Source organism: Bombina bombina, chromosome 7 (genome assembly GCF_027579735.1).
Source record: "Bombina bombina isolate aBomBom1 chromosome 7, aBomBom1.pri, whole genome shotgun sequence".
Taxonomy (NCBI): domain Eukaryota; kingdom Metazoa; phylum Chordata; class Amphibia; order Anura; family Bombinatoridae; genus Bombina; species Bombina bombina.
Window position 1 is genome coordinate 317,153,267 of NC_069505.1, and position 26,617 is coordinate 317,179,883.

The following is a 26,617-nucleotide window of genomic DNA, read 5'->3' on the forward strand; positions in this document are numbered from 1 at the left end:
CATAAAACAGATTGAAATACTTTCCACAAGGATTTAACCCCTATAGTGCCGGTACCTTCAAACCTAGAAGGGAAAGCACTTACCTGTGGATCCTGCTCTGTCAGAGCTGTTTTCTGAGGTGTGGGCAGCTTCACCATATCTACCAGGGACCTATAGAAAAGAAAGAACAAAATAACCAACTCTGACTTTCTATAATGGGGTAACAATAATGTTAGAAGTTTAAGCAAAGACCACCTTGCCGTCTTTAACTGCTAATAGACACCATTACTCTTACTAAAGAGATTGACATGGACACAGCATAGCCCCAATCCTTGCTTGCAGGGAAAAAGTACAAATTAAAAGGATTAAAATCTTTAGATACCATCTTCGCCATCCTCCTGTGATCAAGGCAAAGAGAATGACTGGGGGTTATGGGTAAGGGAAGTGATACTTAACAGCTCTGCTGGGTTGCTCTTTGCCTCTAGTAATTAGAATGTTTTGTGGATTATCCATGCCATAGGAAAGTGAATTTAAGTGTCTTAATATTACATACCCTATCTAAATCATGAAAGTTTAATTTTGACTTTCATATCCCTTTTAACAGCACAAGCAATTACACATGATTTATAAAATAAGTCTGTTTGCATATCACTGCCAACACAACAGTGATGTAATTTTTGCTATATATTGACATATGTGTGTCCGCTTGATATAATTGATCCCATCAGTATGTATATTTAGATGCATTATTGCAAGTCACTTACCAAATCAAGGAAATTACTCACAGCTTCCTTTTCCATTTTTAAAAGAACATTCTAGCCAAAAAATGACATACCAGTGATTGATTTCAAATCAGAATAGAATCATTTTTGGAGAAAATTGTTATTAGCAATAAAGTCTTTAGTAAACATTGGCACTATTTCAGTGACAGCGTTTAACAAGCAGATACACTCATAAAGGGCCAGATTACAAGTGGAGCACTAAATATAGCTTTCGCAAAAGTGATATTAGCGCTCCACTGAGTAATACCAACGCATGGATTTGGGCCACATTGGATCATGGTACTTGGAGTTTCAGGGAGATTGCACTCCATTTGCTGGCATCAGGGAGCTGCTATTACAATCAGGGAGACATGGGATGTCTGCCTTTTTTTAAACCTTCAGCTGGGCAGTAACTGAAAGATAACTTTTTACAGAACACTTACTCTGAGCTGAGAAAATTGTGAGGTAAAATAGCTTCCTTTTTTACATAGAGATGCGCAGGTGATATTTTCCTGTCAGCTTTTTACAGTTATGCTGCATCACTTTCAAGTGATTTAGCATAGGAGTATTATGTCCTTTTAAATTAAATTTTGCTTACTTTAGAGATTAACGATCTTAAAGTAGATGGGGATAAAGCCAGATAAGCGTCTAAATATTGTTTTTAAACCCTTGGTTAAATCCCCTGATGTATTTACTGTTTCTGAGATTATATCCAGAGATCGAACTAAACCAGGTATAACTTGTAATCCTTTTGCAAGGTTTACAAAAGTATCCTTTATCGGCTTCTTATACTTAGATTTGGGCAACTATTCACAAAGTAGTTTGGCCATTTCTACTCTGGCTAAATGTACTACCATTCCTTTGGAAGATAGTTCCTTTAAAGACCCGTTAGTTAGGACATTAGAATCCTTCCATACGAGGGCTGATTTGCAAGCAGGTTATATTTTCGGACCAGCAATATCTATTGCTGATGTGGCTGCTGCTTCTTCTTTTTGGTTAAATAGCTTTTCTGGGCAGTTTTCTGATGATTTTGACTGTGAAGATTTTTTAAACCTTTTAGAGAGTTAAATCTGCAAATGCTTTTTTGTGGTGCTATTTTTGCCATCATTAAGATTTATGCTTAGAATATGGGCTCCATTTATTAAAAGGGACATGTGTTGGTTATGCAAAACTGGGGAATGGGTAATAAAGGGATTATCTATCTTTTTAAACAACAAAAATTCTGGTGTTGTTGACTGTCCTGACTGTAATTTTAGCCATCTTATGTTTTTCCAACTCTGGTGCTTTAGGGTGATTGTTCAAGCAGGGAAGAACATTGGTGATACAGATTGCTCCAGCTTGGTCTTGCAGAATTTGGTATATGGATCTTGTTCTGGTGTCCAGTTACCCTTCTTGACCACTTCTTCTGTGTCCAGAACTATCTCAAGGTCGGTTTTTCCATCCGGATCTCAAATCTCTCAGCTTCATGGCATGGAGATGGAATGGATAGTTCTTAGACAGAGATGATTTCTTGATTCTGTTTAGGGCTGCACGATTAATCGCATGAATTCAAATCACAGGCGTAAACGATTTATAACCCCGCCTACTATGACATCACCTATGATGTACAGGAAGGCTCTGCTGCCAGAGAGCTCTGCAAACCTTGCTTACTTATTTCAAACAGCTGGTTGTCTGTCGGATTTTAACATTCCGATCAAAACCTCCGGATCCACTAGTGTGACTGTGTCTTGTAGCCTTAAACTGCTCCGTAAAGCCTTGTCTGCTTTTGTCAAACAGCGGGTTATCAGTCAGATTTCAACTCCTTGCAAACAGGTAGGAACCTCAGGATCGCCTGGTTAAGGTTGTGTCTTGTCACCTCAGGCTGACATTGCCAGTCAGAAGTACTATGTGGAGGTAGATGGGTGACCTCTGTTTAGTAAAAGGGATTCTTTAGGCAACAAAGCTTAGGCCAGTAGACCGGAAACAAATGTGCTCTGCCATAGCACTCAGTCGACGCGCGTTTCGCCCCACAGTGCTTTGCAAACTAGCCGGAAACATTTCTTTCCAGTCTACTGTCCTAAGTTTTGTTGCCTAAGGAATCCCTTTTACTAAACAGAGGTCACCCGTCTACCTTGCGGACACATAACCACTGACTGTCAACGTAAGCCTGAGGTGACAAGACACAGCCTTAACCAGGCGATCCTGAGGTTCCTCCCTGTTTGCAAGGAGTTGAAATCCGACTGATAACCCCCTGTTTCACAAAAGCAAACAAGGCTTTACGGAGCTCCCTGGCAGCAGCTTATAGGAGATCACCTGATATCACTGACCAGAAACAACATTCTAAGACTACAAGACACACAGTCACACTAGTGGATCCAGAGGTTTTGATCGGAACGCCAAGAGTTAAAATCCGACAGACAACCCACTGTTTGAAAAAAGTAAGCGAGGTTTGCGGAGCTCCCTGGCAGCATCCTACATCTAATTGACCTCAGCTTGAGGGACATCAGGCATACGGCTGCTGGATAATTTTAAATCAAACTACCAGGAGTATTTATTTGCATCACTTTTTTTGGAGTGGAACATTCCTCAAAATTGATAATAGGAGTAAATTTTGCAGGCTCCTACTTTTATTTTTATTTTTTAAGCTATTTCCGCTGCTAGAAGAATTTCTGAGTTTTCTGCTCTTTCATGTGTTTCTCCTAATCTTATTTTTCATCAGGATAAGGTAGTTTTAAAGATTAAATTTGGCTTTTTGTCTAAGGTTGTATCTTCTGACAATCAATATAAGTCAGGAAATTGTTGCTCTTTCTTTACGTCCTAATCCTTAAGATTCTTAAGAGAGATCTCTTGACAATTTGAATTTGACACATTTCTAGTTTGTTTGTTCAGTTTGCTGGTTCTAAGAAAAAGCAAAAAAAAGTTTCTGCCGTCTCTTTGGCTTCATGGTTGAAGCATACTTGGAGGCAGGTCAGCCTCTACCTAACCAGATTATTGCTCATTCTACCAGATCAGTTGCCACTATTAAGAATAAAGCGACAGTTGACCACATTTGCAAGGCAGCTACTTGGTCTTCTTTACATACTTTTACTACATTCTACCATTTTGATGTTTTTGCTTCTTCTGATGCAGCCTTAGGTAGGAAAATCCTCCAGGCAGTTGTATCAAGTTGTTTTATTTTTGCCTGTCAGTTATTTTTAAATTGCATTTAGTAGGGGGGGGGGGGGAAATAGTCTTTTGCCTTTTTTAGGCTCGATTGGGGTTGTGGATTTAATTTCTCAGTGAAAAAGAGGTTTATCAAATACCACCTTTTATTTTGTTATTCGTGGGCTCCATAGCTCGGGTATTCATTCCCAGGAGTAATGGATTGTGGACTCTCACCACCTGTATGAAAGAAAACATAATTTATACTTACCTGAAAAATTAATTTCTTTCATGGTGGTGAGAGTCCACGAGACTCCACCTTGTGTTTTTTTCTGGAGTTAGTATTTTGCTCTTATTTCTTTTCCTACGTCTGTGCTCAGCTATACGTTAGACTGAGTTACTGTGGAGGTGGGAGGGGTTTTATGGAGTTCTTGTTTTTTTTAAATCTTTGCCTCCTAGTGGTAGGGCAGAGTAATTTCCAGGAGTAATTGATAGTGCACTCTACCACCATGAAAACAAAATTTATGCTTACCTGATAAATTTATTTCTCTTGTGGTGTATCCAGTCCACGGATTCATCCATTACTTGTGGGATATTCTCCTTCCTAACAGGAAGCTGCAAGAGGATCACCCACAGCAGAGCTGTCTATATAGCTCCTCCCCTAACTGCCACCTCCCAGTCATTCTCTTGCAGCTCTCGACAAGGGAAGCAGCTAGAGAGATGTGGTGCATTAATGTCGTTTATCTTCAATCAAAAGTTTGTTATTTTCAAATGGTACCGGAGTTGTACTATTTTAGCCTCAGGCAGAAAGTTGAAGAAGAGTCTGCCTGTGGCCCAGAGCAGAGCTGTCTATACAGCTCCTCCCCTAACTGCCACCTCCCAGTCATTCGACCGAAGACAAGCAAGAGAAAGGAGAAACTATAGGGTGCAGTGGTGACTGTAGTTTAAAAATTAAAAAAACACCTGCCTCAAAATGACAGGGCGGGCCGTGGACTGGATACACCACAAGAGAAATAAATTTATCAGGTAAGCATAAATTTTGTTTTCTCTTGTAAGGTGTATCCAGTCCACGGATTCATCCATTACTTGTGGGATACCAATACCAAAGCTATAGGAAACGGATGAAGGGAGGGACAAGGCAGGCGCTTAAACAGAAGGCACCACTGCCTGTAAGACCTTTCTCCCAAAAATAGCCTCTGAAGAAGCAAAAGTATCAAATTTGTAGAATTTAGAAAAAGTATGAAGCGAAGACCAAGTCGCTGCCTTACAAATCTGTTCAGCAGAAACAAAAAAATGTAAAGGCCCATGTGGAAGCCACCGCGCTAGTGGAATGAGCTGTAATTCTCACAGGAGGCTGCTGGCCAGCAGTCTCATAAGCTAAGCGGATTATACTTCTTAACCAAAAAGAAAGAGAAGTTGCTGAAGCCTTTTGGCCTTTCCTCTGTCCAGAGTAGACAACAAACAATTCAGATGTTTGACGAAAATCTTTAGTAGCTTGTAAATAAAACTTTAAAGCACGAACCACGTCAAGACTGTGTAACAGATGTTCCTTCTTTGAAGAAGGATTAGGACACAGTGATGGAACAACAATCTCTTGATTGATATTCTTATTGGATACCACCTTAGGAAGAAACCCAGGTTTGGTACGCAAAACTACCTTATCTGCATGGAAGATCAGATAAGGGGAATCACACTGCAAGGCAAATAACTCTGAAACTCTTCGAGCCGAAGAGATAGCTACCAAAAACAGAACTTTCCAAGATAAAAGCTTGATATCTATGGAATGCAGAGGTTCAAACGGAACCCCTTGAAGAACTTTAAGAACTAAATTTAAACTCCATGGCGGAGCAATAGGTTTAAACACAGGCTTGATTCTAACTAAAACCCGGCCAAATGCCTTAACGTCTGGAACATCCGCCAGACGCTTGTGCAAAAGAATAGACAGAGCAGAAATCTGTCCCTTTAAGGAACTAGCTGACAATCCCTTCTCCAATCCTTCTTGGAGAAAAGACAATATCCTGGGAATCCTGACTTTACTCCATGAGTAACCCTTGGATTCACACCAATGAAGATATTTACACCATATCTTATGATAGATTTACCTGGTGACAGGCTTTCGAGCCTGAATTAAGGTATCAATGACCGACTTGGAAAAAAACATGTTTTGACAAAATCAAGCGTTCAATCTCCAAGCAGTCAGGCGCAGAGAAATTAGATTTGGATGTTTGAAGGGACCTTGAAGTAGAAGGTCCTGCCTCAGCGGCAGAGTCCAAGGTGGAAAGAATGACATGTCCACCAGATCTGCGTACCAAGTCCTGCGTGGCCACGCAGGAGCTATCAAAATCACCGAAGCTTGATCTTGATCCTGCTTGATCTTGGTAATCAGACGAGGGAGCAGAGGAAACAGTGGAAACACATAAGCCAGGTTGAGAGACCAAGGCGCTGCTAGAGCATCTATCAGCGCTGCCTTGGGATCCCTGGACCTGAACCCGTAACAAGGAAGCTTGGCGTTCTGACGAGACGCCATGAGATCCAGTTGTGGTTTGCCCCAAAGTGGAATCAACTGTGCAAACACCTCCGGATGGAGTTCCCACTCCCCCGGATGAAAAGTCTGTCGACTTAGAAAATCCGCCTCCCAGTTCTCTACTCCTGGGATATGGATAGCTAATAGATGGCAAGAGTGAACCTCTGCCCATAGAATTATTTTTGAAACCTCCAACATTGCTAGGGAACTCCTTGTTCCCCCTTGATGGTTGATGTAAGCTACAGTCGTGATGTTGTCCGACTGAAATCTGATGAACCTGACCGCAGCTAGCTGAGGCCAAGCCTGAAGAGCATTGAATATCGCTCTTAGTTCCAGAATGTTTATCGGAAGGAGTGTCTCCTCCTGAGTCCACAAGCCCTGAGCCTTCAGGGAGTTCCAGACTGCACCCCAGCCCAGAAGGCTGGCACCTGTCGTTACTATTGTCCAATCTGGCCTGCGGAAGGTCATACCCTTGGACAGATGGAATCCGAGATAACCACCAGAGAAGAGAATCCCTGGTCTCTTGATCCAGATTTAGTAGAGGGGACAAATCTGTGTAATCCCCATTCCACTGACTGAGCATGCAGAGTTGCAGCGGTCTGAGATGTAGGCGGGCAAACGGCACTATGTCCATTGCCGCTACCATTAAGCCGATTACTTCCATACACTGAGCCACTGAAGGGCGAGAAGTAGAATAAAGAACACGGCAGGAATTTAGAAGTTTTGACAACCTGGCCTCTGTCAGGTAAATCTTCATTTCTACAGAATCTATCAGAGTTCCGAGGAAGGAAACTCTTGTGAGAGGGGATAGATAACTTTTTTCTTCGTTCACTTTCCACCCATGCGACCTCAGAAATGCCAGAACAATGTCCGTGTGAGACCTGGCAACTTGAAAAGTCGACGCCTGTATCAGAATGTCGTCTGAGTAAGGGGCTACTGCTATAGCCCGCGGCCTTAGGACCGCTAGAAGGGACCCTAGAACCTTTGTAAAGATTCTTGGTGCCGTGGCCAACCCAAAGGGAAGAGCCACAAACTGGTAGTGCCTGTATTGACCCTCCTGGATCATAGAAAGGATGGTTCGAATAGTCTCCATCTTGAAGGATGGGACTCTGAGAAATTTGTTTAAGATCTTGAGATCTAAGATTAGTCTGAATGTTCCCTCTTAAACAGATTTAAATAAAAGCCCTGTCCCTGTTCCTCCTGCGGAACTCTGTGGATCACTCCCATAACTAGGAGGTCTTGAACACAATGTAAGAATGCTTCTCTCTTTATCTGGTTTGCAGATAAAAGTGAGAGATGAAATCTCCCTTTTGGGGGAGAGGTTTTGAATTCCAGAAGATAACCCTTGGACACAATTTCCAATGCCCAGGGATCCTGGACATCTCTTGCCCAAGCCTGGGCGAAGAGAGAGAGTCTGCCCCCTACTAGATCCGTTTCCGGATCGGGGGCTGCTCCTTCATGTTGTCTTAGAGGCAGCAGCAGGCTTCTTGGTCTGTTTCCCCTTGTTCCAAGCCTGGTTAGGTCTCCAGACCGGCTTAGACTGGGCAAAAGTTCCCTCTTGTTTTGTGTTAGAGGAAGTTGAAGCTGCGCCACTCTTGAAGTTTCGAAAGGGCCGAAAACTAGACTGTTTGGTCCTTAATTTGTTGGACCTGTCTTGAGGAAGGGCGTGACCTATTCCTCTAGTGATGTCAGAAATGATCTCTTCAGTCCAGGCCCGAATAGGATCTGTCCTTTGAAGGGAATGTTGAGAAGTTTAGACTTTGAAGTCACGTCAGCTGACCAGGATTTAATCCATAGCGCCCTACGCGCTGAATTTTTAGCCGTTAGCTTGGTTAAATGAACAACGGCGTCAGAAACAAATGAATTGGCTAGCTTAAGGGCCCTAAGCTTGTCAATAATATCTTCCAACGGGGTTTCAACCTGTAGAGCCTCCTCTAGGGACTCAAACCAGAAAGCCGCGGCAGCAGTGACTGGGGAAATGCATGCAAGAGGCTGGAGAATAAAACCTTGTTGAATACAAATTTTCTTAAGGTAACCCTCTAATTTTTTATCAATTGGATCTAGAAAAGCACAACTGTCCTCGACAGGGATAGTGGTACGCTTAGCTAGAGTAGAAACTGCTCCCTCCACCTTAGGAACCGTCTGCCATAAGTCCTGTGTAGCGGCGTCTATAGGAAACATCTTTTTAAAAACAGGAGGGGGAGAGAATGGTACACCTGGTCTATCCCATTCCTTAGTAATAATTTTAGAAAACCTTTTAGGGATTGGAAAAACATCAGTGTAAGTAGGTACTGCATAGTATTTATCCAATCTACATAATTTCTCTGGGACTACAATAGTGTCACAGTCGTCCAGAGTTGCTAAAACCTCCCTGAGCAATACGCGGAGGTGTTCAAGCTTAAATTTAAATGTAGACATATCAGAATCAGATTGAAGTATCTTCCCTGAATCAGAAAAATCACCCACAGATTGAAGCTCCCCTGCTTCAGCTTCATTATATTGTGAGGGTGTATCAGAGATAGCTACTAAAGCGTCAGAGAGCTCTGTATTTATTCTAGTCCCAGAGCCGTCTCACTTTCCTTGCAATCCTGGCAGTTTAGATAATACCTCTGTAAGGGTATGATTCATAACTGCCGCCATGTCTTGCAAGGTATATGCAATGGGCGCGCTAGATGTACTTGGCATCCCCTGAGCGGGATTTATAGGATCTGACACGTGGGGAGAGTTAGACGGCATAACTTCCTCCTTGTCAATTTCTTCTGGTGATAAATTTTTTAAAGCCAGAATATGGTCTTTGTAATCTATAGTAAAATCAGTGCATTTGGTACACATCTAAGAGGGGGTTCCACAATGGCTTCTAAACATAATGAACAATGAGTTTCCTCTATGTCAGACATGTTTAAACAGACTAGTAATGAGACCAGCAAGCTTGAAAAACACTTTAATAACTGTGAACAAGCAAAAAATAAAAATGGTACTGTGCCTTTAAGAGAAAAAAACAATCACAGAAACTGCTAAAACAGTGAAAAAAGCAGTAAATCTTATGAATTTTTTACAGTGTGTATAATAGGCTGAAAGAGCATTGCACACACTTGCAAATGGATGATTAACCCCTTAGTTTCAAAACTGGATCAAAAAAACGATATAAACGTTTTTAAACAGTCACAACAAACTGCCACAGCTCTACTGTGGCCCTACCTGCCCATACGACTTTGGAAGGCACAGAAACCCCTTAGAGAGGTCCTATATGTTCAGGGGACTCCTTCAGGGAAGCTGGATGTCTCAAGCTGCAAAAACTAATGGAAAATAGGCCCCTCCCAACCTGTACTCACAGTGAGAGGGCCTTAAAAAACTATCCCTAGGCAAAATCTAGTCAGCCATGTGGAAAAACTGGGCCCCAGAATAAAGTTTTATCACCAATATGAAATAAACGTTTATACACCTCAAGCAAAAGTTATATCTATTCAGTAATGTGAGTAAATAATAAAAATATTACCCTTTACAGCAAGCATGATACCAGTCGTTATTAAATCACTATAATCAGGCTTACTTTAAATAAATTCGGTATTGTCAGCATTTTCTAGCTTATCATTTCTCTAGAAAAATTTAAAACTGCACATACCTCAGAGTAGGAGACCCTGCACGCTATTCCCCCAGCTGAAGTTACCCATCTCTTCAGTTATGTGTGAGAACAGCAATGGATCTTAGTTACAACCTGCTAAGATCATCAAAGACCACAGGCAGACTCTTCTTCAACTTTCTGCCTGAGGCTAAAATAGTACAACTCCGGTACCATTTGAAAATAAACTTTTGATTGAAGATAAACTACATTAATGCACCACATCTCTCTAGCTGCTTCCCTTGTCGAGAGCTGCAAGAGAATGACTGGGAGGTGGCAGTTAGGGGAGGAGCTATATAGACAGCTCTGCTGTGGGTGATCATCTTGCAGCTTCCTGTTGGGGAGGAGAATATCCCACAAGTAATGGATGAATCCGTGGACTGGATACACCTTACAAGAGAAATATAATTAATTTATCAAGTAAGTATAAATTATGTTTTTAGCACTTATGTCCCTTTAAGTATTCTGGTTATATATGCAGAAATCAGGATTTATATGACCATTTATCAGTTCTAAAAACTTAACATTGCAAATTAACCACTGTATAGAGCATATTAACTTATATAATTGATATGTACAAATAGGAATTACAATTACCTTGTATATTAAATCTTTGAGTGTCCCCTTTTCATTAAATGGCCTGATTACAAGAGCTGAGGATTCACTTGATGTAGCAAATGTTATCCTATAAATGTAAGGATGCTAAAAAACAAACCAATGTTATTTTAGGAACATGAATCATATAAATTGAGAATTAAAATGTAGAAAGTTACAAATTCATAAGTCTCAGTTGATATGGATATTATCAGATGGAAAAAACAAACAGACAATGAATTACCCAGGTAAGGAGTATCTTCCATTATCTCTACATAAGATAAGCATCAACTCTGAACAAATAACTATATACATATTTTAGATGGCAGATATACTTTCTAGTTACTCACCAAGTGATATATTTCACAATTCAGTATTGCTAATAGCATTAACACGTTTACCCATTCAAATTACTTTTAGAATTATCTTATTATTATTTTTTAGGAACTAAACATAGTTTCAATAGGTTTAGACATACATTTGTAATTTTTTTTTTATTTTAAATCTCTCTTTTTTAAATGTTTCTAAAAGATTTTATAAGTCTTTATTTAGTTAGATGTAAAAATCCTCTGTATATATGTCATATCAATTAGAGAGATACATCTACTAATTTATGAACTTGAATAACTATCCATCCAGCTATATATATCAAGCATGTTCTCAATTAACTGACAAATTGTTAAAGAGTTATCCGATTGGCTGTGGGATCAGTTAAATAGAACTACTTGTGTAGAAAGCAATGTTCTCTAATGAAGTACAAGTGTGCATGCGAGAAACGCGTCAGAACTTCATTCAATGTCTTTCCTACACTGTTGGCTTGAATAAACAGCTACTTCATTAAATCAGCTCACATACACACATTATATATAGATTAAAGAAATGCTGTTCTCCAGAATGTTATTTGCACAAACTATTCTCATTGGTTAACAGAAACAATAAGGAAGTATATACTTACTGACCAAGACGGAAGAAGTTTTATTGCACACTGCAAATCTTTGTCTTGCAAGAATTGATCCGGACCCAGATCAGCCTATGAATGTACACAGGAAGTTGCAAACGTTTACCAAGACAAAACATACCCCACTAATAATAATAATAAGAAGAAACAATTTTCATAAAAACCGCAATAAAATATATATATTTACCCAACTTAAGACAAGGTAATCCTTAGGCTGGTTCTTACACTTCATTAGGAAGTAGCGTTTCCGTAGTCTCCATCCTTTTTAAATTTGGAGAAAAATACAGTAAAAAAAAAAACTAATTTTGCTGATGCTTTAAAGGTATTCACACTAAAAAGATACAGAACATTTCTTACCGATTTCTTTAAGGGGTTCGACTACCTCCCATTTTGGATCGGATCGAAAGAACATTGATACCTGCTGTAAGGCAATTTCTGCAAAGACAAAAGGACTGGATCTTTAGAATAACTAAATATAGCAGAACAGGTAACAAATGGTTAACAAAAACAACAATACAATAACAATTGCTTTGAATTCAAAATGAGCAGTAGATTATTTTTTTATAACGAATTTTCTTGTCCCATGAATCACGTGAAAGCAGTCAGCCAAACACAGACACGGAGCTGTGAACTGCTTGCTCTTCAACAAAAGGATACCAAGAGAATGACTTAAATTAAAAAGCTTTTTTAAATTGTATGCTCTTAATCGTTAAAGTTTAATTTTGACTTTAATGTTCCTTTAAGTGACTATTTCTTTATTACAGATACCTGAATAGATCTCATAAGAAAATACTCACCCTTCATATGGTTAAAGGGCCAGTAAACCTAAAAAATAATGTTATATAATTCTGCACATAGTGCAGAATTATATAACATTATATTAGCGTTAGCTTTATAGAACATAATATTCCCTGTGAATTTTTATAAAATAAGACTGTTTTCCAGACCCGCTCTCTGTGCTCTTCTGAGCGGGTCTATTTTTATCATAGAGCGCATCTGGCCAGCTGTCTAGTCACAGCCCGGCCCAACCGCGCCATTACACTCAGTGCAGCTCGCTCCTGCTCTGTCTGACAGCGGGAGTGAGCTGCACTGAGTGTAATGGCGCGGTTGGGCCGGGCTGTGACTATACAGCTGGCCAGATGCGCTCTGTGATAAAAACAGACCCGCTCAGAAGAGCACAGAGAGCGGGTCTGGAAAACAGTCTTATTTTATAAAAATTCACAGGGAATATTATGTTCTATAAAGCCAACGCTAATATAATGTTATATAATTCAGGATTGCAAATACGCTGCATGCAAATACAAATTGCTATTTTGCAAGTACATTTTGCAGTTCAGGGACATATCTCTTAAAAAGCCTAAGACAGTTTTGTATTGTTTATTTGCTTTCCTCTGCTGTTGGCAATTAGGGTAATATATATATATATATATATATATATACACACACACACACACAAGATCTTGCACTGATCAAGCAATCACTGTGTAGAATGTTGCAGGGTTAAAGGGTCATGAAACCCAACATTTTTCTTTTATGGTTCACATAGAACATACATTTTAAACAACTTTCCAATTTTGCTTCATTCTCTTGGTATCCTTTATTGAAAGAAGCAGCAATGCACTACTGGGATCTGAACACAATGGTAAGCCAATGACAAGAGGCAAGTATGTGCAGCCACCAAATAGCAGCTAGCTCCCAGGTCCTGAACCTATGACCCTACCTAGGTATGCTTTTAAGCAAAGGATACCAAGAATACTAAGCAAATTAGATAATAGAAGTAAAGTGGAATGTTGTTTAAAATTGAATGTTCTATCTGAATCATTACAGAAAAGTTTTGGATTCCATGTCTTTTAAAGATATTGGCTCCTGAAGGGTACACTCAGGGCCGGCTTATCACTAAGACCAAGTGGGTTCAACGGACCCAGGCAGCACTTGACAGGGGGGCAGCACTGTGACATACCCAGACTGCCCTCCTGTCCTGTTCTCTAGCTCTTCTTGTCGGTTAAGCACTTGCGAGTCGCACACAGGGGCAGCAAGGTCTCAACATTCCTGCCAGTGACACAGACTTAGTGACAGAGAGTCCATTGGTCATGTTATGGCAGTTGGGCAGGGGGCGGCATTCAGACTGGGTCTTACGTGTGTGAGTGAAGTGGGACATGCCACTTGATGCAGCCAGGTAGGCAGTTAGAGTGAGGCATGACAAAAGGTAGAGGTGGGGGGGTCATTTCCTCATTGGACCCAGCAGCACAATATCTTGAGCCAGCCCTGGGTACACGCTAACCTCTTTAGGAAAGAGTGGAACAGCTACAATTTCAAATTACAGGAAAAACTGGCAAAATAAAAATAAAATTGCATTACAACGCTTTTTTTCCTGCACATAGGTAAACTTTTTGAGTATGTCATTTTTAGGTTAATCTCAATTTATATAACTTGACTATTACGTACACTTTGACCACCACGCATTTTTTATTTTGTTAGTAGCTAAATACACTGTAATAAAAAGAAACAAGACATAAGGGTTAACAACGCCATGTTCTCTATGCCTTGCTAAGATATAAGTATTGCATGATACAATTCCCTAAGCACCATCTGGTAAAAATAATAAACACTGGCATAGTGTCCCTAAAGACAAACCTATATAAAGTTCTGTTCAAATAACAGCTACTGTAGGTCCTGGTATTTAAGCTTACAAAATAAAGATAATGTGTAATGGTATTTTGTATAATGTCCTTTTAAGCAGAGCCAAAAATGATAAATATATTGTTTATAAACTATGATATATTTACATTATTTATTAAAAGGTCTACATACCAGTATAATTTGCAGAATAGTTGTTCGGATCTAAGAACTTTTTCACCTGCTCGTAATTACATAAAATATGATTTGAGGTTATAAAATTGATATAATTTTGAAGTCCCTTTTGTCTCTCTGCTATGAAATCACGATCCATATTTCCAATAAGTTTTTTGGGAGGTAGAGGTAAGCTTAGACCAGACATCTGCATGAAAAACAAAAAAATGTGCATACATAAAAAAAAGTGAAATATCCACATTATTTACTATAACTCAAATACTGATATTTTAATCAAGCCTTCAACAAATTAATCTTTTTTTTTTTTTTTTTTTTTTTTTTGTATGTGAAGAAGAGAGCTGAAATCTACTAGTCTTTAAATTAGGGCAAACCTTTTTGAAGCAAAGAGACTAAGGGGTCGATTTATCAAAGGCTTCGGCAAGTCTTTCGACCCCCTACGACTGCAGGTTTTCACAAGAGAACCTGCAGTCCGTATTTAACAAGCAGTGGTCATCAGACCTTTTGCCACCTTTAAGTCTCGTCCGAGACTTAAAGGTGACATTTAAAAAAATAAATAAAACACTATGGTTAATAGTGTTGCCACCTCAGTGATATTTTTCCTGGATAGTTATGAGTTACACATACTGCAGGGTGAGCAAGAAACATGCATTGTGCCCCTGGACAGCATATGAGTAGTGTTGCTGGACAGCATATGAGTAGTGTTGCTGGACAGTACTTTCCATATTCCTCCCTGCACACCCTGCAGCATGTGTAACTCATAACTATCCAGGAAAAATATCACTGAGGTGGCAACACTATTAACCATAGTATTTTATTAATTTTTTAAAATGTTTTTCTTATGTGTGGCACATTATTCTGATATATTTCATATGCTTCATCTAAATAGTGTTTGAAATATATATCTTGAAGATTGCAATGCACTACTGGGAGCTAGCTGAAAACATCTAGTAAGCCAATGACAAGTGACAAATGTGTTTAGCCACCAATCACCAGATAGCTCCCAGCATTGTAGATCAGGGCTCAACAAACCCAGGTGCCAGGGAGCCACTGACTCTAACGTAGGCCCTGGCATCCTTGATTAGAGCCCAAGACACCAATTGGTGCCCCCACTCCCTCTTGCCGGCCGCCACCAGCCACACCTAAAATTTAGTTAAAAACTTACTTCAATTAGCAAACCCCCTGTATCATGTGACAGCCATCAGCCAATTACAGGCTCATATACACTGATGCCTCAGTATATGTTAATATAAAAATACTATGCACAATTTGAGAATGGAAGTAAATAAGAAAGTCTCATAAGACTCCATGGTCTATCTGAATCATGAAGGTTTTGACTTTGGTGTCACCTTAAAACTTAATATGTTTAAACTTCAGTTTAAAATTAGTTTCAGTGGCCATGAAGATGGGAAATATTCTTGCATTCCCTGTTAGCACAGCTAAAATGAATGAAAGATACCAATGACATTGAAGCAGCAGATCTCAGTGTAGCTGTCACTTTGCACCTCCTTTTTATGTCCATATGAATTTAAACCAATTTTTTTAATTCAGCACCAAAATGTAAAAAGATAAAATATTTTTAGAAAAAGCCTTTATACCTTGGTTAATATTGGTTTAAAATACTAGACATATTACAAATAAAATCGGAATTAACCTTGTGAAATTAGAGAAAATGTTCATAATTTTTTTTTTTATAAAAGCTGCAATAACATTTCTCAGCTACATATCAGCCAGTGAGCAATCAGTCATTAATGGAAAAGTTAACTATAACGCACCCCTATGCAGGATCTTAAAGAACATTGAAAATTAGTTTGAGTTTAATTCATAATTTTTTAACATCTTTACTATTAAACGTAGAAATCTACCTTTAAAACCGCTAGGTTCTCACGCTGTAACTCAGCCTGGGTATTAAAAAAAAAAAATCTTGTTGTGAAATGACGAATATCGTTATAAACTTTTTGATTGGTCCCCCACTGGCGTCCCAAAAGACTCGCTCTACGCCCACAATTTAAAATACGCATGCGTGTTTCTTGGAATTCTCGGCCTCATGAGACACGCATGCGCATTCTCTTTCAATATGTATCACAGCAGCAATGTTGTTGTCTACGCATGCGCAATAAATGCTTGATAAGAACATGCGCAGATGTACATGCAAGAGCGGGTAAAGGAGGAAAAGCAGGAAATAAGCAGGTGGGCAGAGGAAGTACAGCAAACGGTATGCGATTTACAATATAATTATCTACAAAAATAAAATGGATTTTAAAAAAAAGTTAGCGACTGTATTAATCGATATAAGATTAATGAATGGCATTAATATGGAAGCGCAAAATTAACTTTCACTAAGGACCAGCTGTCTACAGCTATGCATTTCCTGGGAGCTTCAAAATCAAAATAAAACAGCTTTAAAATAAACCATAACCTTTTTCATGTAAAAAAAAAATAATAATATATATATATATATATATATATATATATATATATATATATATATATATATATATATATATATATATATATATATAACATGTTAAATAATGCTCTTTCATATGCATGATCTAAATTTTTACTGTCCCTTTAAGTGAATGAGGTATGGGCTATATTTTTATACATCATGCCAATCCAATTCAGCCTGAAATACATATAACACTATCACTACCTGATGTTATCAGAGCTTGGATTTCACAGAGAAACAATTTCAGAAAAAAATGAGTCCTATCAGACCAAAACATCAGAAAAACATAATTTATGTAAGAACTTACCTGATAAATTCATTTCTTTCATATTAGCAAGAGTCCATGAGCTAGTGACGTATGGGATATACATTCCTACCAGGAGGGGCAAAGTTTCCCAAATTTTAAAATGCCTATAAATACACCCCTCACCACACCCACAATTCAGTTTAACGAATAGCCAAGAAGTGGGGTGATAAAAAAGTGCGAAAGCATATAAAATAAGGAATTGGAATAATTGTGCTTTATACAAAATCATAACCACCACAAAAAAAGGGCGGGCCTCATGGACTCTTGCTAATATGAAAGAAATGAATTTATCAGGTAAGTTCTTACATAAATTATGTTTTCTTTCATGTAATTAGCAAGAGTCCATGAGCTAGTGACGTATGGGATAATGATTACCCAAGATGTGGATCTTTCCACACAAGAGTCACTAGAGAGGGAGGGATAAAATAAAGACAGCCAATTCCTGCTGAAAATAATCCACACCCAAAATAAAGTTTAATGAAAAACATAAGCAGAAGATTCAAACTGAAACCGCTGCCTGAAGTACTTTTCTACCAAAAACTGCTTCAGAAGAAGAAAATACATCAAAATGGTAGAATTTAGTAAAAGTATGCAAAGAGGACCAAGTTGCTGCTTTGCAAATCTGATCAACCGAAGCTTCATTCCTAAACGCCCAGGAAGTAGAAACTGACCTAGTAGAATGAGCTGTAATCCTCTGAGGCGGAGTTTTACCCGACTCAACATAGGCAAGATGAATTAAAGATTTCAACCAAGATGCCAAAGAAATGGCAGAAGCTTTCTGGCCTTTTCTAGAACCGGAAAAGATAACAAATAGACTAGAAGTCTTTCGGAAAGATTTAGTAGCTTCAACATAACAGAAAGAGCAGAGATTTGTCCTTTCAAGGAACTTGCGGACAAACCCTTATCTAAACCATCCTGAAGAAACTGTAATATTCTCGGTATTCTAAAAGAATGCCAAGAAAAATGATGAGAAAGACACCAAGAAATATAAGTCTTCCAGACTCTATAATATATCTCTCTAGATACAGATTTACGAGCCTGTAACATAGTATTAATCACAGAGTCAGAGAAACCTCTTTGACCAAGAATCAAGCGTTCAATCTCCATACCTTTAAATTTAAGGATTTCAGATCCTGATGGAAAAAAGGACCTTGAGACAGAAGGTCTGGTCTTAACGGAAGAGTCCACGGTTGGCAAGAGGCCATCCGGACAAGATCCGCATACCAAAACCTGTGAGGCCATGCCGGGAGCTACCAGCAGAACGAGCATTCCTTCAGAATCTTGGAGATTACTCTTGGAAGAAGAACTAGAGGCGGAAAGATATAGGCAGGATGATACTTCCAAGGAAGTGATAATGCATCCACTGCCTCCACCTGAGGATCCCGGGATCTGGACAGATACCTGGGAAGTTTCTTGTTTAGATGAGACGCCATCAGATCTATTTCTGGAAGTTCCCACATTTGAACAATCTGAAGAAATACCTCTGGGTGAAGAGACCATTCGCCCGGATGCAACGTTTGGCGACTGAGATAATCCGCTTCCCAATTGTCTATACCTGGGATATGAACCGCAGAGATTAGACAGGAGCTGGATTCCGCCCAAACCAAAATTCGAGATACTTCTTTCATAGCCAGAGGACTGTGAGTCCCTCCTTGATGATTGATGTATGCCACAGATGTGACATTGTCTGTCTGAAAACAAATGAACGATTCTCTCTTCAGAAGAGGCCAAAACTGAAGAGCTCTGAAAATTGCACGGAGTCCAAAATATTGATCGGTAATCTCACCTCCTGAGATTCCCAAACTCCTTGTGCCGTCAGAGATCCCCACACAGCTCCCCAACCTGTGAGACTTGCATCTGTTGAAATTACAGTCCAGGTCGGAAGCACAAAAGAAGCCCCCTGAATTAAACGATGGTGATCTGTCCACCACGTTAGAGAGTGTCGAACAATCGGTTTTAAAGATATTAATTGAGATATCTTTGTGTAATCCTTGCACCATTGATTCAGCATACAGAGCTGAAGAGGTCGCATGTGAAAACGAGCAAAGGGGATCGCGTCCGATGCAGCAGTCATAAGACCTAGAATTTCCATGCATAAGGCTACCGAAGGGAATGATTGTGACTGAAGGTTTCAACAAGCTGCAATCAATTTTAGACGTCTCTTGTCTGTTAAAGACAGAGTCATGGACACTGAATCTATCTGGAAACCCAGAAAGGTTACCCTTGTCTGAGGAATCAAAGAACTTTTTGGTAAATTGATCCTCCAACCATGATCTTGAAGAAACAACACAAGTCGATTCGTATGAGATTCTGCTAAATGTAAAGACTGAGCAAGTACCAAGATATCGTCCAAATAAGGAAATACCACAATACCCTGTTCTCTGATTACAGACAGAAGGGCACCGAGAACCTTTGAAAAAATTCTTGGAGCTGTAGCTAGGCCAAACGGTAGAGCCACAAACTGGTAATGCTTGTCCAGAAAAACAGAATTTATGTTTACCTGATAAATTACTTTCTCCAACGGTGTGTCCGGTCCACGGCGTCATCCTTACTTGTGGGATATTCTCTTCCCCAACAGGAAATGGCAAAGAGCCCAGCAAAGCTGGTCACATGATCCCTCCTAGGCTCCGCCTACCCCAGTCATTCGACCGACGTTAAGGAGGAATATTTGCATAGGAGAAACCATATGGTACCGTGGTGACTGTAGTTAAAGAAAATAAATTATCAGACCTGATTAAAAAAACCAGGGCGGGCCGTGGACCGGACACACCGTTGGAGAAAGTAATTTATCAGGTAAACATAAATTCTGTTTTCTCCAACATAGGTGTGTCCGGTCCACGGCGTCATCCTTACTTGTGGGAACCAATACCAAAGCTTTAGGACACGGATGAAGGGAGGGAGCAAATCAGGTCACCTAAATGGAAGGCACCACGGCTTGCAAAACCTTTCTCCCAAAAATAGCCTCAGAAGAAGCAAAAGTATCAAACTTGTAAAATTTGGTAAAAGTGTGCAGTGAAGACCAAGTCGCTGCCCTACATATCTGATCAACAGAAGCCTCGTTCTTGAAGGCCCATGTGGAAGCCACAGCCCTAGTGGAATGAGCTGTGATTCTTTCGGGAGGCTGCCGTCCGGCAGTCTCGTAAGCCAATCTGATGATGCTTTTAATCCAAAAAGAGAGAGAGGTAGAAGTTGCTTTTTGACCTCTCCTTTTACCTGAATAAACAACAAACAAGGAAGATGTTTGTCTAAAATCCTTTGTAGCATCTAAATAGAATTTTAGAGCGCGAACAACATCCAAATTGTGCAACAAACGTTCCTTCTTTGAAACTGGTTTCGGACACAGAGAAGGTACGATAATCTCCTGGTTAATGTTTTTGTTAGAAACAACTTTTGGAAGAAAACCAGGTTTAGTACGTAAAACCACCTTATCTGCATGGAACACCAGATAAGGAGGAGAACACTGCAGAGCAGATAATTCCGAAACTCTTCTAGCAGAAGAAATTGCAACTAAAAACAAAACTTTCCAAGATAATAACTTAATATCAACGGAATGTAAGGGTTCAAACGGAACCCCCTGAAGAACTGAAAGAACTAAGTTGAGACTCCAAGGAGGAGTCAAAGGTTTGTAAACAGGCTTAATTCTAACCAGAGCCTGAACAAAGGCTTGAACATCTGGCACAGCTGCCAGCTTTTTGTGAAGTAACACAGACAAGGCAGAAATCTGTCCCTTCAGGGAACTTGCAGATAATCCTTTTTCCAATCCTTCTTGAAGGAAGGATAGAATCTTAGGAATCTTAACCTTGTCCCAAGGGAATCCTTTAGATTCACACCAACAGATATATTTTTTCCAAATTTTGTGGTAAATCTTTCTAGTTACAGGCTTTCTGGCCTGAACAAGAGTATCGATAACAGAATCTGAGAACCCTCGCTTCGATAAGATCAAGCGTTCAATCTCCAAGCAGTCAGCTGGAGTGAAACCAGATTCGGATGTTCGAACGGACCCTGAACAAGAAGGTCTCGTCTCAAAGGTAGCTTCCAAGGTGGAGCCGATGACATATTCACCAGATCTGCATACCAAGTCCTGCGTGGCCACGCAGGAGCTATCAAGATCACCGACGCCCTCTCCTGATTGATCCTGGCTACCAGCCTGGGGATGAGAGGAAACGGCGGGAACACATAAGCTAGTTTGAAGGTCCAAGGTGCTACTAGTGCATCCACTAGAGCCGCCTTGGGATCCCTGGATCTGGACCCGTAGCAAGGAACTTTGAAGTTCTGACGAGAGGCCATCAGATCCATGTCTGGAATGCCCCACAGCTGAGTGACTTGGGCAAAGATTTCCGGATGGAGTTCCCACTCCCCCGGATGCAAAGTCTGACGACTCAGAAAATCCGCTTCCCAATTTTCCACTCCTGGGATGTGGATAGCAGACAGGTGGCAGGAGTGAGACTCCGCCCATAGAATGATTTTGGTCACTTCTTCCATCGCTAGGGAACTCCTTGTTCCCCCCTGATGGTTGATGTACGCAACAGTTGTCATGTTGTCTGATTGAAACCGTATGAACTTGGCCCTCGCTAGCTGAGGCCAAGCCTTGAGAGCATTGAATATCGCTCTCAGTTCCAGAATATTTATCGGTAGAAGAGATTCTTCCCGAGACCAAAGACCCTGAGCTTTCAGGGATCCCCAGACCGCGCCCCAGCCCATCAGACTGGCGTCGGTCGTGACAATGACCCACTCTGGTCTGCGGAATGTCATCCCTTGTGACAGGTTGTCCAGGGACAGCCACCAACGGAGTGAGTCTCTGGTCCTCTGATTTACTTGTATCTTCGGAGACAAGTCTGTATAGTCCCCATTCCACTGACTGAGCATGCACAGTTGTAATGGTCTTAGATGAATGCGCGCAAAAGGAACTATGTCCATTGCCGCTACCATCAAACCGATCACTTCCATGCACTGCGCTATGGAAGGAAGAGGAACGGAATGAAGTATCCGACAAGAGTCTAGAAGTTTTGTTTTTCTGGCCTCTGTCAGAAAAATCCTCATTTCTAAGGAGTCTATTATTGTTCCCAAGAAGGGAACCCTTGTTGACGGAGATAGAGAACTCTTTTCCACGTTCACTTTCCATCCGTGAGATCTGAGAAAGGCCAGGACAATGTCCGTGTGAGCCTTTGCTTGAGGAAGGGACGACGCTTGAATCAGAATGTCGTCCAAGTAAGGTACTACAGCAATGCCCCTTGGTCTTAGCACAGCTAGAAGGGACCCTAGTACCTTTGTGAAAATCCTTGGAGCAGTGGCTAATCCGAAAGGAAGCGCCACGAACTGCTAATGCTTGTCCAGGAATGCGAACCTTAGGAACCGATGATGTTCCTTGTGGATAGGAATATGTAGATACGCATCCTTTAAATCCACTGTGGTCATGAATTGACCTTCCTGGATGGAAGGAAGAATAGTTCGAATGGTTTCCATCTTGAACGATGGAACCTTGAGAAACTTGTTTAAGATCTTGAGATCTAAGATTGGTCTGAACGTTCCCTCTTTTTTGGGAACTATGAACAGATTGGAGTAGAACCCCATCCCTTGTTCTCTTAATGGAACAGGATGAATCACTCCCATTTTTAACAGGTCTTCTACACAATGTAAGAATGCCTGTCTTTTTATGTGGTCTGAAGACAACTGAGACCTGTGGAACCTCCCCCTTGGGGGAAGCCCCTTGAATTCCAGAAGATAACCTTGGGAGACTATTTCTAGCGCCCAAGGATCCAGAACATCTCTTGCCCAAGCCTGAGCAAAGAGAGAGAGTCTGCCCCCCACCAGATCCGGTCCCGGATCGGGGGCCAACATTTCATGCTGTCTTGGTAGCAGTGGCAGGTTTCTTGGCCTGCTTTCCCTTGTTCCAGCCTTGCATTGGTCTCCAAGCTGGCTTGGCTTGAGAAGTATTACCCTCTTGCTTAGAGGACGTAGCACTTTGGGCTGGTCCGTTTCTACGAAAGGGACGAAAATTAGGTTTATTTTTTGCCTTGAAAGGCCGATCCTGAGGAAGGGCGTGGCCCTTACCCCCAGTGATATCAGAGATAATCTCTTTCAAGTCAGGGCCAAACAGCGTTTTCCCCTTGAAAGGAATGTTAAGTAGCTTGTTCTTGGAAGACGCATCAGCTGACCAAGATTTCAACCAAAGCGCTCTGCGCGCCACAATAGCAAACCCAGAATTCTTAGCCGCTAACCTAGCCAATTGCAAAGTGGCGTCTAGGGTGAAAGAATTAGCCAATTTGAGAGCATTGATTCTGTCCATAATCTCCTCATAAGGAGGAGAATCACTATCGACCGCCTTTATCAGCTCATCGAACCAGAAACATGCGGCTGTAGCTACAGGGACAATGCATGAAATTGGTTGTAGAAGGTAACCCTGCTGAACAAACATCTTTTTAAGTAAACCTTCTAATTATTTATCCATAGGATCTTTGAAAGCACAACTATCCTCTATGGGTATAGTGGTGCGTTTGTTTAAAGTGGAAACCGCTCCCTCGACCTTGGGGACTGTCTGCCATAAGTCCTTTCTGGGGTCGACCATAGGAAACAATTTTTTAAATATGGGGGGAGGGACGAAAGGAATACCGGGACTTTCCCATTCTTTATTAACAATGTCCGCCACCCGCTTGGGTATAGGAAAAGCTTCTGGGAGCCCCGGGACCTCTAGGAACTTGTCCATTTTACATAGTTTCTCTGGGATGACCAACTTGTCACAATCATCCAGAGTGGATAATACCTCCTTAAGCAGAATGCGGAGATGTTCCAACTTAAATTTAAACGTAATCACATCAGGTTCAGCTTGTTGAGAAATGTTCCCTGAATCAGTAATTTCTCCCTCAGACAAAACCTCCCTGGCCCCATCAGACTGGGTTAGGGGCCCTTCAGAACCATTATTATCAGCGTTGTCATGCTCTTCAGTATCTAAAACAGAGCAGTCGCGCTTACGCTGATAAGTGTTCATTTTGGCTAAAATGTTTTTGACAGAATTATCCATTACAGCCGTTAATTGTTGCATAGTAAGGAGTATTGGCGCGCTAGATGTACTAGGGGCCTCCTGAGTGGGCAAGACTCGTGTAGACGAAGGAGGGAATGATGCAGTACCATGCTTACTCCCCTCACTTGAGGAATCATCTTGGGCATCATTGTCATTGTCACATAAATCACATTTATTTAAATGAATAGGAATTCTGGCTTCCCCACATTCAGAACACAGTCTATCTGGTAGTTCAGACATGTTAAACAGGCATAAACTTGATAACAAAGTACAAAAAACGTTTTAAAATAAACCGTTACTGTCACTTTAAATTTTAAACTGAACACACTTTATTACTGCAATTGCGAAAAAACATGAAGGAATTGTTCAAAATTCACCAAATTTTCACCACAGTGTCTTAAAGCCTTAAAAGTATTGCACACCAAATTTGGAAGCTTTAACCCTTAAAATAACGGAACCGGAGCCGTTTTTAACTTTAACCCCTTTACAGTCCCTGGTATCTGCTTTGCTGAGACCCAACCAAGCCCAAAGGGGAATACGATACCAAATGACGCCTTCAGAAAGTCTTTTCTAAGTATCAGAGCTCCTCTCACATGCGACTGCATGTCATGCCTCTCAAAAACAAGTGCGCAACACCGGCGCGAAAATGAGGCTCTGCCTATGATTTGGGAAAGCCCCTAAAGAATAAGGTGTCTAAAACAGTGCCTGCCGATATTATTATATCAAAATACCCAGATAAAATGATTCCTCAAGGCTAAATATGTGTTAATAATGAATCGATTTAGCCCAGAAAAAGTCTACAGTCTTAATAAGCCCTTGTGAAGCCCTTATTTACGATCTTAATAAACATGGCTTACCGGATCCCATAGGGAAAATGACAGCTTCCAGCATTACATCGTCTTGTTAGAATGTGTCATACCTCAAGCAGCAAGAGACTGCTCACTGTTCCCCCAACTGAAGTTAATTGCTCTCAACAGTCCTGTGTGGAACAGCCATGGATTTTAGTGACGGTTGCTAAAATCATTTTCCTCATACAAACAGAAATCTTCATCTCTTTTCTGTTTCTGAGTAAATAGTACATACCAGCACTATTTCAAAATAACAAACTCTTGATTGAATAATAAAAACTACAGTTAAACACTAAAAAACTCTAAGCCATCTCCGTGGAGATGTTGCCTGTACAACGGCAAAGAGAATGACTGGGGTAGGCGGAGCCTAGGAGGGATCATGTGACCAGCTTTGCTGGGCTCTTTGCCATTTCCTGTTGGGGAAGAGAATATCCCACAAGTAAGGATGACGCCGTGGACCGGACACACCTATGTTGGAGAAAGAGAATCTCAGGAACTGATAATGATCTGGATGAATCGGAATATGCAGATATGCATCCTGTAAATCTATTGTGGACATATAATTCCCTTGCTGAACAAAAGGCAAGATAGTCCTTACAGTTACCATCTTGAACGTTGGTATCCTTACATAACGATTCAATATTTTTAGATCCAGAACTGGTCTGAAGGAATTCTCCTTCTTTGGTACAATGAAGAGATTTGAATAAAACCCCATCCCCTGTTCCGGAACTGGAACTGGCATAATTACTCCAGCCAACTCTAGATCTGAAACACAATTCAGAAATGCTTGAGCTTTCACTGGATTTACTGGGACACGGGAAAGAAAAAATCTCTTTGCAGGAGGTCTCATCTTGAAACCAATTCTGTACCCTTCTGAAACAATGTTCTGAATCCAAAGATTGTGAACAGAATTGATCCAAATTTCTTTGAAAAAACGTAACCTGCCCCCTACCAGCTGAACTGGAATGAGGGCCGCACCTTCATGTGGACTTAGAAGCAGGCTTTGCCTTTCTAGCAGGCTTGGATTTATTCCAGACTGGAGATGGTTTCCAAACTGAAACTGCTCCTGAGGATGAAGGATCAGGCTTTTATTCTTTGTTGAAACGAAAGGAACGAAAACGATTATTAGCCCTGTTTTTACCTTTAGATTTTTTATCCTGTGGTAAAAAAGTTCCTTTCCCACCAGTAACAGTTGAGATAATAGAATCCAACTGAGAACCAAATAATTTGTTACCCTGGAAAGAAATGGAAAGTAGAGTTGATTTAGAAGCCATATCAGCATTCCAAGTCTTAAGCCATAAAGCTCTTCTAGCTAAAATAGCTAGAGACATAAACCTGACATCAACTCTGATAATATCAAAAATGGCATCACAGATAAAATTATTAGCATGTTGAAGAAGAATAATAATATCATGAGAATCATGAATTGTTACTTGTTGCGCTAAAGTTTCCAACCAAAAAGTTGAAGATGCAGCAACATCAGCCAATGATATAGCAGGTCTAAGAAGATTACCTGAACACAGATAAGCTTTTCTTAGAAAGGATTCAATTTTCCTATCTAAAGGATCTTTAAACGAAGTACCATCTGACGTAGGAATGGTAGTACGTTTAGCAAGGGTAGAAATAGCC

General features: G+C 40.5%; 1 protein-coding gene across 5 annotated transcripts in view; it reads right to left on the reverse strand.

Moving 5' to 3' along the window:
* The window catches only part of PXK (PX domain containing serine/threonine kinase like), a 274,909-nt gene that overhangs the window by 126,659 nt on the left and 121,633 nt on the right, over window positions 1-26,617 (reverse strand). For all 5 annotated transcript variants that reach the window (XM_053720959.1, XM_053720958.1, XM_053720962.1 and 2 more), the window contains exons 4-8: window positions 14,367-14,553; window positions 11,913-11,990; window positions 11,743-11,816; window positions 11,553-11,627; window positions 10,601-10,705 (exon numbers count right to left, since the gene is read on the reverse strand). In XM_053720959.1, coding sequence (XP_053576934.1) covers window positions 10,601-10,705; window positions 11,553-11,627; window positions 11,743-11,816; window positions 11,913-11,990; window positions 14,367-14,553 — 519 coding nt within the window. The remainder of the gene's footprint in view (window positions 1-10,600; window positions 10,706-11,552; window positions 11,628-11,742; window positions 11,817-11,912; window positions 11,991-14,366; window positions 14,554-26,617) is intronic.